The sequence below is a fragment of the Gossypium arboreum genome, chromosome 5 (assembly GCF_025698485.1).
Source record: "Gossypium arboreum isolate Shixiya-1 chromosome 5, ASM2569848v2, whole genome shotgun sequence".
In the NCBI taxonomy this organism is placed as follows: domain Eukaryota; kingdom Viridiplantae; phylum Streptophyta; class Magnoliopsida; order Malvales; family Malvaceae; genus Gossypium; species Gossypium arboreum.
Window position 1 is genome coordinate 24741156 of NC_069074.1, and position 9765 is coordinate 24750920.

Consider the following 9765-nt stretch of genomic DNA (forward strand, 5'->3'; position numbering starts at 1 on the left):
CATTCCAAAAAGCTGCTATGCATTAATAAAATAAACTTCCAAACGAAAAAAACAAGGAAAATATAACGAAGAAGATCAGCAGCAGCAGCAGCCAAAATTAAAAATATGATGATTAAACAAAAACATCAGATTTTCGACCATCATAAATCCCTTCTTGCGATGACTTGTTGAAGAACTCAATGCAGTCAGCAATGGCCTCAGTGTAATGGGAGTGAGAAGAGTAATAAGAGCTGCATGAAGTCTTGGGTGGATCGAACCTGTCGCAGCAGTTATTTTGCTTGGCAGCCATAGTTGAGGTGCTAGAAGGTCCACCACAAGGAAGGGAAGAAAATAAGAGCCGCATAAGGAACTTGCGGAAACGATGAAAGAGTTTCATTGCAGATCAGAGAAAGAACTGGCTAGAAGGGTATGGTGTTTATTGTAGGGTTTCACTGCTTCATCGATCTTTCACTCTGAGGCAACATTGTGTGAATTTGTAGTCTCTCTCTCTCGGAGGTTTTGGCTTTGCCACTTTCCAGATACCCTCGGGCTATCATGTGTGTGATTCATTGTGAAGACATTAAAAAGTTCGAGGTTATGAAAAGGGTGTGTTTATCCATGTGCCCAAATCATTTGTATCTGTGCGCTTCACTTCACTTGTGTTCTCCTATGTAGTTTTGTTTATTCTACTTTTAACTGTGAATATATATGGGATATGTATATTGCTTGTTTACTATGAATGATCTGAAGTAAGCAAATCCATGGATGAATGTACATGGAAAGTTTTAAAAGGCAAGGTGAATGATGAACAGTGACCCTCATTTGTCCCATAAAAGAACCCTTAAAAAGTGTCTTTAACCCAAGACTTGAACATTTGTGGGGCCCATATACTCATACACTTTCACTGTGTTGATATCAAAATCCGCCATTAAAATTTAAAAGCTAAAAAGAATGGCGAAATAAAGTGGAGGCGCTGGAGCCGGGCATGGGTAGTATGTTTATTCATGTTCTTTGGCGGCCTTATTAACAAAGCTATGATCATTCATTGATTAGGTAAGTTTGTCTAATGCAGAACAAGTACTATGTTTTTAGGCATTCCAAAGGCAAGGAATTTGTGGTCCTAACAAGCTAAAATTCATAGTTTTTATCCTCCGTACATGGACCAATCCAAAAAGCAAGTCAAAGAAACGAACAGTAGGGAAAGCAAAACAAATTATCTGAAAAAGTTGGGGTGGGGGGAGAAAAAGAAAAATTGGAAAGAGTGAAAGATGATGAGAGTTGAGATGAAATCATTAAGAGTGGAGGGTTTAAATAATGATTCGGTTAAGACAGACATACATACATGATTGTGTCCTCGTACTTGAATCTTTAAACTAATTAACACAAAAAGGAACAATCATGAGCTTTTACCACATTTCCTGTTAAGTTTCATTAACAAGATAATAACATTACTTGCTTTCTTTTCTTAAATGATGTGGTTTGGATCTCTGCCCATTAAATCGGTTTAATTATTTAAAACATAAATCCAGTCATTTTGATCACTTTATACTAAACATGTTTGAACAAGTTCACCACAAAAATCAAGCCGCATAATTTACTTTAAAAATATAACAATTTTACCCTCTAACGAGATGAAAAGTGACCACATACATCATGTTTAACCATTTCCAACAATCAAAGCTATGTAGATTGCAACGTTCATGTTCAAACATTTCCTTATAACAGAAAAAAAAATGCTTGATATACAAGACATTATTGTTTTTTTAAGTCATTAATTGGTAAAATGTCACTTCAAAAGTTGATAGGAGATCAGAAAAAAAAATCAAAAGACTACCTTATGGCCACCTTCAAAATATGTAATCTAATAGAAGACAGAAAAGAGGGGGGGAGAAGCGACCATCTTATGCAATAAAACTAACGCAAACAAATCAAGAAAATAAACCCACGTTACATAATGCCCAACAACGAAGGACTTATCTTTTACCCACAAGGAAACCCCTAGCCACTCGAACAAGTAGTATACAACAATTCAAACATCAAATGAGTTAAGAGGAGCTTTAGTGGTTGGGGGGCCTCCAATGACCTCTCCTGTCTAGTGCAGAATATGGGTTTCCTCTCTGTTGTTGGCTACCCCCATGCTGTTGGTTGCTGCCATAATACTGTTGACTGCCCCTATGTGGCTGGCTTCCTCTTTCTTCATAATCTCCTCTCTGATGATGATGATACGATTGGTTACCTCTTTGTTGCTGCTGGTCACGGCCCCTATAAACACCCTGGTTCACTCCACCTTGTTGATATAAGCCATACCCTCCAGAAACAGTTTGGTTGGCCTGCGGAGCCATTCTACCACCCCACTGCTGATAACTACTGTTTTCAGGTGCCTGGTACCTACGGCTGCTGTCATAACCACCTGGATGAGAAGGATACAGATCAGCCTCTGCTGACATTTGTGCCATAGGAATGTGCCTTGCCCGACCATCCTGATAATGTCTTGGAGGGTAGTGCATGTTATTGGCAGCTTCTTCGTTATTTATTTGGTAGTGATGGTAGCCTTGGGAATTTGGATGACGTGATGGAGGATTCTGAGAATATGGGTAACCTGCACCAGGATAATCTTGTCTAGGAGGTACTATTCTAGGCTGCCCCTGGTTATGATACCCATAATTTGCATGGGAATTGACTGATGGGTTATAGGGAGCAATGGCATATGATGAAGCATGTATATTATTGCCAAACCCGTTACGATCCATCTTCAACTGTAAGCTATTAGTAATAAGTCTGTGTGATGCATCCTGGCCAGAAACAGATCCAGAAGAGTTATGCCTGAAATGAGAAGGTAAAAACATATGGTCAACACGGAAGTAAATGGTTTCTCGCACTGAATGACAAGCACTGTGGCAAGGAAAAAGGGAACTTCAGAAACAAAGATAAATATATTATCTTTTGAACACTGACCTATCCATTTGATGACCTCCAGCAGGCTGCCTCCCATTTTCCCAAGGTCTCCTCCCAGAATCTTCATGCCATAACGCAGGTGCAGGTTTTAAATCGCTGAACTGCACCATCTGTGAAGCACAATATTGAAAACTATCAGCAGAAGTCATTTGACTAAATCTATAAAGAGAAGCATTTTTTTTACTCCTTTTGTTAAAGGCAAGCCCACTCAATACATTAATTATCCCAACTTCTTTTTCCTCCTTTCTGGTGTGTTTTAGTGGATAGAACAAGCTTAGTATAGTTTCATACTAAAAATTTGCTTCTGGCATGACCTTTTGAGGATATTGTACGTAAGCAAGTGGAAACTATTTTTTCATAAAAGGCCCCAACAATGCCATCTAGACGTCCTTGAGTTTGGCAAGCAAGAAACTTCACGAGGAATATAAGTTGGCAGGATTAAACTAAAGTCTACTGCTTTAATTGGTCACTTCTCATATTTACAAATTCAGAAAATTAGCTATGGGTACAATATTTGGTCAGCTACCATATCCAGATAACTTCAATGAGTCAAGCACAAGCTAAGTTGAGATGACACAGAACAGGCAAAAGTAGATCAAATTAAAGGTGATACAACATTACTAAGCAGAACATACCTTAGGAGGGAATGCAACTCCTGGTGGAGGACGGGTTATATGCTTATGAGCTCTTGGAAGTCTATATATACAACATCTGTAAAGCAGGCATGCAAGATAGTTAAGGTATCTTCATTTAAAGACCTGCCCCATGCATATGATCAATAAATACGTAAAGCATCAATAATTAAAGCCTACATGACTTCATTGGCCAAAATATCTTCCATGTCCTTGATTGGAGACCTGAATACAGGAGGCTGTGTATCTCCAGCACAAGGGGATATGTAACCATTCATCCCATCACTGCATTCATACCTAAATAAATCAGAAAAAAGTGGGACGTGTCTTAAATTCAACTAGCATGGAAAATAGTCAAGGCAGACTGAATTCTAAATTATATCCCACCTCAAATCAGGTTTGACTTCCTCCTTGACTTCAATCCGTTGCCTTTCTGGCAATTGTTTACAACGACTGTCAAGAGAAAAGATTTGTTCAGAGAGGCGGTGTGATGCAGCCACAAAAAGCATGTCACACATTGTACTGTTTCTCTGTGCTTCTTCCTCCTGCATAAGATTGTAGCATTTAAGAGGCAGCTAAAACAAAATTCAGTGAGAGAATATAGATTCTAAACCAAAGGAAGAAAGAGTGCAAGGGACACATGAAATGATGACTTCAACAAAGAGCCATACCGTCAAAGTGTGTTCTATTTTTGCAACCTCAGCAAGAAGTCGCTCTTCATCAATGAAAGGCAATTTTGCAATACCCTTCATAAAGAACAACAAATAGATCAACTTTCCACTTCTGGAAAAGAGAATTTCTATAAACCAATTGGCATATGAAACTAAACCAAATGAAAGTAAACGGTAAACCTACCTGCCAAGAATACCGCTTGCCATTCATGTCAACTTCAAAATCTGATAGAGAGAGCAAGTTCAAGTTTATGGATCTTATGGAAGAAGTTAAGAACAAAAACATATGATGCATGTTTGTTTAGCAAAGTTGCATACCGGTAGGATAAAAATCAATAATGGGTGAATTTGGATCAGTCATCAACTTCCTATATTGTTCGGGAAGGGCATGGGAACTGCAAATTAAATATATTATAGTACCATACTGGCTCAAAAATTTAGATGGAGAACAAAGCAGAAACAAGTAACAGTACCTTGCAGCAGGAAAAACCCCCAGTAACTGATTGAATGGTTTGAAGGGGGAGCCCAACTCAAACTGAATATCAAGCTGGCCAAGATCCTTCAGATCAGATGCAAAAGGTGCATAATGGTAAGGATAAAACCTGAAACAAAAAAGTTCAATGACAGAACAGTGAAATAATGTCTATTACAGCAGAATGACGATATTCTGATTAACAGACCAGTCTCACCAAAACAAAGCAAAATCAGGCCTAAAAAATCAACTCAGGTAAAAACCAAAAAGGAATAAGATGACCGATTCTATGCACTAATAATAACATCCACAATCTCCAAGAACAACCAGTAATAGGAAAGTAAGAATGTAAAAAAAACTCACCACCTCCAAGAACAAACACCTTCATAGTAATAATGCATGACCCAACATAGACCTTCAGTGAACTTCAAAACCTACACAAATGAAGCTCCACTGATTATTAAAGAAATAATTCAAAAATACAATAGACAACACCCTCAAAGAGATCCACAAACTTACAACATCTTTTCGTATTTCTTCCATTTCTTCTGGAGTTTTTGCTGAAAACTTTTCTTGATAATACCTTTCTTTCCACCCTGGCTCTCCCAGTTTAATCTGACAAGAGCAAGCAGCTAAATATTAAAGTCATGGAATAAAATGGCAAAAACATTGTGAGCTAATAAGAGAAAGAAACAGCAGCTTTTTTTGTATTAAGGTGGCATGCTGTGTCTAAGCATGCCGGTCTCAACTGCCAAAAAGTTGCAAGTATTAGGTAAAGCCCATTGAATGTTGCATATGATGACAAATCAATATGGATTATTATTTTTAACTTGTTTGAGATAAGAGTGGGACAATCTATGTTTTGAAAACTGAATCCCAAAAAAAATGAAAGCAGAGTTCCCAATCCTACTGTCTATGCCCAAAATATTCGTAGAAACTGCATTATTAAAAAAAAAAATCATAAATTACTTAAGAACATATTCAAACCTTATCTTCCTCGTGATTACTGGAGTTAAAAACATCAGATTTGTCACGGATCAACTCCTTAAGTTTTGCTTTCAATTCTTCTTTGTTCTCATGCACCTGATGCCAATGGGAAGAAAGAAACAGTATAGTAAGTGTCATCAGGTAAAAATATATAGCAGGATAATTAATACTCTCTTAACTCCTCGCCTGCAAGGCTCATACCAAATCATAGGTTAGCCCATGGAATATGAGTCCTAAAGAATGGCTGAAGGAGTCAGAACTATATTAAATTGCCTCTCCTGAAGCAGGAAAACATACATCTGTTTCAATACTATCTTCTGCTTCGACGATAGCAGCACCAATATTGGCCCCCGAGGATAAACGTCGCACTTTATGTGGGCGACTAGAGGATCCATTACCATTAGACTCCACTGTTTGCTGAAATGGCACAGGAGTAGGGCCTGAGGCAAGACGGGAACCATGAAATCTAGCAACTGGAACCAGAGAATCAGGTTGAACTTGAGGCTGCGCATCATCTCCTCTTCTAGCTTGTGCTTTTTCTCGTTTGATTCTTTCTGCTTGACGCTGTATGAAACCGGCATAGAACAAATTAGTACTGAATTCTTTACCAGCTTAAAGGATGAGTAGAATTCATGTGTAATACATTCATTCCAGGGATCCTCAAGTCAGATGGTTAATTTGAGTTGCATATATACCCATATAGATCAATGGCCTAAAATTATAAAACAACTAAAAGAGAAAACAGCATAAGGTCTACATCCTTAACTCAGGAAGTTATTCAATTACATAAAAGGTAATCTTGCCACCAAAGAGTACTAGACAAGTCTCCTTTCATGGTTCAAATCATGATAGTGTAAATCTCTTGCACAAGCACTGAAAGAGGATTGAACACATAATGAATACCACATGCAGAATGAAATAGAAAGAGACTACTGACTCACAAGGTAAGACCCAACCTTTTTTACATGAAAAATGAAACAAGACCATTTGCAAGTTTTCCAGAATAATTTGGATCACAGATAAAAGCTAAATACAAACTAATTTTTTGTTTAAGTTAAAGAGAATCACATTGATCCTAAACTCAAACAAACCTGATGCAACCGTGCTCTTTTGTTGAATATTTTATCTTCATAGGACCCCACAGCTTGGATAAAATGCTCTACCCTGCTCAAATTAGGCTGAAATAAAAATCATACAGTCAAAAGCTTTACTTTACCAGATGAAATTTGATGACTGGAATAATAAGTGGCCATCACAAATAAGATCACAGGCACCTTGCTTCCATCAGTCAAATAACCACCAAATGATCTAAATTCCTTCTTGTATACTGCCATTAACAAGTTGATAGCACCCTGAAATTAACAAATTGAAAAGGGGAAGGCTTTCAATTAAAACCTTGGCTTCATATAATAACCCTAAAGTTACATTCAAAATCACAATATAAAAATACAACCCAACAGTAGAATAATTACTTCAACAACATACAAACCTCACGAATCTCGAGTGTAGGCATATGAGGTAAGAAATCATTGCCAACAAAGAAGCATATGAATATAAAATCATCCACAACGCGTTCCAAGTCAATTTCAAAAGGAGGATTGGGGATTCTCATCTCATATTCCAGATACTCCCTAAGGGTCCATATGTTCAGGAACTGCAAAGATGAAGCAAATAACAAGTTCTAATTTTTCCAAAGAATTCATTATAATAATTCCAACTGTAAATTCAATTGCAAAGTAACCTGATATGGCTTTCTGGCCACAGCTTTTCCATCAGCTTTCTCATCAAATTCTCCTTCCTTCCTCTTTGCCTTTCCTTCACAATTTGCCGCTATATGCCCCATCTGACCACATATGAAGCATTTATCTTGCCCAGGGGTGAAGACAATCTGAAAATATTTCATAAACCCTGTTACTTTTGGGCCAAGAGGGAACATGATAATAGAATGATAAAACATCCTTCGAAGAAAATTCATTTAAATGTTAACATCTACTTATACCTACAAACAAGTAAAATAGCCAACCTCAGGTAGAAGTTACAAAATGAAAGAAAACTAGATTATAGATATTATTTTGCAAAGTAAAATAAACGAACCTCTCGAAGGATTGAAAAGTGAACTTCATGAGTGGCCAAGGCCAACATAATTAAATCAGCATCCTGTTGTATTTCAACAATAAGCAGAGTGCATGATCTTAGTCCACTAAAGTAGGCCAAAGAAAATAAACAGAACACATGCTTAAATTTTTATTTTTATTTTTAATTTGAAACTTAGAAATGAAAATATTGAAGGAGAAATATACCAAACCATATAGGCAATGGCGTGTGTTTGGATCAAAACCAGGAAGGTTCCTTTGGAGCCGTATATATGACATAATTTTATGTTCTCCTTCACCAGGAACGTTTGCATCAGATAGAATAACCTTCAAAAAGAAGAAAGTAAGAGAAATGCTAAAACTCTCCACCATGTCAAGAGAAAGCAAAGAATAACACATAAAAGACAAGGAACCATAACACTGATACTACCTTGATGTTTTTCCATCCGGGATCGTAATTTAATCTGAGGTGGATATAATACTGCAAAGCAATTGATAGAACAGCCATAAATGGAGTGCCAGGTGTAATAACATTCGAATCAACAAGCTGTGATTCCTCTTTAGGAGGAAGCCTTCTGCCCTCCCTCTCAAACTCCTCTCGAAGTCGTGCTTCTTCAGCTGCCTGCAAAAGCAAGATTAACAAGAACAGAATTACCAACCAAATTGTCTTCTTTTCTTGCAACAATTTCTATCATTAAAGTGTGGAGAAAATGAAATATCAGTACCAACAATATCTTGATGACCTAACATTTCATCCACTATTCAAATTGGTACCGGAATCAACACAAATATATACATACCGCCTCTGCAGCATCTTTTGCTGCTCTAAAACGCCTAGATCGCTGTTGGTTCATTTTAGCCCGAGGGGCAACGCCATCTACCACAGTTTCCAGAAAGAAATGACAGTATTATCAGATAAACATAAGTACACGATATCTGCATGTCAAGCATATAAATACACTTTATCTTTCAACCTAAGACAAGCACCACTTACCAATAGCCATATACAAAAGCTTTCGAGGACGGACCATGACAAACAATCTATCAATGTAATCAAATATGCATTGAAAAACTTCATCAAAAGTTGTTGGTGAAGGCTGCATGAGACATCGAACAAGCCAAATTACATTGGTTCTAAAAATTCCGAGGAAGGAAGAAAGAAGAAACTATGGAAAATGCATGTGTCAAGAGGGTTACCCTGTCTTCGGGGTGGAAACAAGGATGAATAATCCCGTTCATGTCGAGATAAAGATTATCGTACTCAAGTTTATTTGGATTGGGTTTACTAGTATCCACCGGAATGGAGACACCTTCGATCACCACCGGTTCTTCCTCGATAACGTCCACCACAATCAGCGGATACTTCTCCGCTAACCACCTGTAGAACGCTGGCACTCCCATTTCCAATCGTTTGCAATTCCAACCTCTCGCGGATCTCTAATAAAATCGAACACCAATGAGGAAACCCTAACCCCTAAATTCGAGAAAAATGGGGAAGAAGAAAACAATTTGGATAGCTTCGATTTTTCTTTATAGCTTCTGCTAATGTATGTTTCGCAAACCGTCGGGTTTAGGGCACAAAAATAATGTGAATGGACAGTTATACCCTTATTGATTTGCCAATCTGCTAGTCAGAATAGTTACAGGTCTTTGTGCACTCACGCATGGGTAAGGTAAGTTTGGAATTTTGCTAATGGTATCATTTATATCCATTTAAATTGGTGTAAAGAATTAACTCGACCAGACTAGAAAAAAATAGTAATGAATGAATATTTTTGTCTTTTTTTAGTATTGAGAGAGATCAATTCTTTTGATAGAAATTTTTAAAATGTTAATAGATGAATTCTTTAACAATCAAATGTAAAGTTAATATGTCATGAGTGGCTATTAAATAAGCTTAATTCATAAACTTGGGAGAGCCTTAGTTGGTGGTGACCCATGCAAGTAAGCAGTACCATGACTGCAAACAAATGACC

The 9765-nt window shown here is 37.4% G+C and overlaps 1 protein-coding gene across 2 annotated transcripts; it reads right to left on the bottom strand.

The window, feature by feature from the left end:
• Positions 1–1643: 1643 nt before the first annotated feature.
• On the bottom strand, positions 1644–9453 carry LOC108453346 (5'-3' exoribonuclease 3-like). 2 transcript variants are annotated; one of them, XM_017751395.2, is made up of 23 exons: positions 8987–9453; positions 8784–8886; positions 8590–8666; positions 8220–8411; positions 7997–8116; positions 7791–7853; positions 7438–7584; positions 7186–7350; positions 6971–7048; positions 6788–6874; positions 5994–6260; positions 5697–5792; positions 5229–5324; positions 5073–5143; positions 4711–4839; positions 4556–4632; positions 4422–4462; positions 4238–4312; positions 3954–4111; positions 3747–3851; positions 3570–3645; positions 2935–3044; positions 1644–2802 (listed from the first exon to the last, which is right to left on the bottom strand). In XM_017751395.2, the coding sequence occupies exons 1-23, from the start codon at positions 9188–9190 to the stop codon at positions 2037–2039; spliced, it is 3303 nt and encodes a 1100-aa protein (XP_017606884.1). In that variant the 5' UTR covers positions 9191–9453; the 3' UTR covers positions 1644–2036. The 2 variants fall into 2 exon arrangements, with proteins under 2 accessions (XP_017606884.1, XP_017606883.1); XM_017751394.2 differs by having other exon boundaries at positions 3747–3863.
• Between the last annotated feature and the right edge of the window lie 312 nt (positions 9454–9765).

Coding starts and splice junctions, on each gene's coding strand:
- LOC108453346 (XM_017751394.2), bottom strand. CDS start 9,190: ATGGGAGTGCCAGCGTTCTACAGGTGGTTAGCGGAGAAGTATCCGCTG. Junction 3,864..3,953: donor GAAGTCAAACCTGATTTGAG/GTGGGATATAAT, acceptor TGATTTATTTAG/GTATGAATGCAGTGATGGGA. Junction 2,803..2,934: donor GGAGGTCATCAAATGGATAG/GTCAGTGTTCAA, acceptor TTCTCATTTCAG/GCATAACTCTTCTGGATCTG.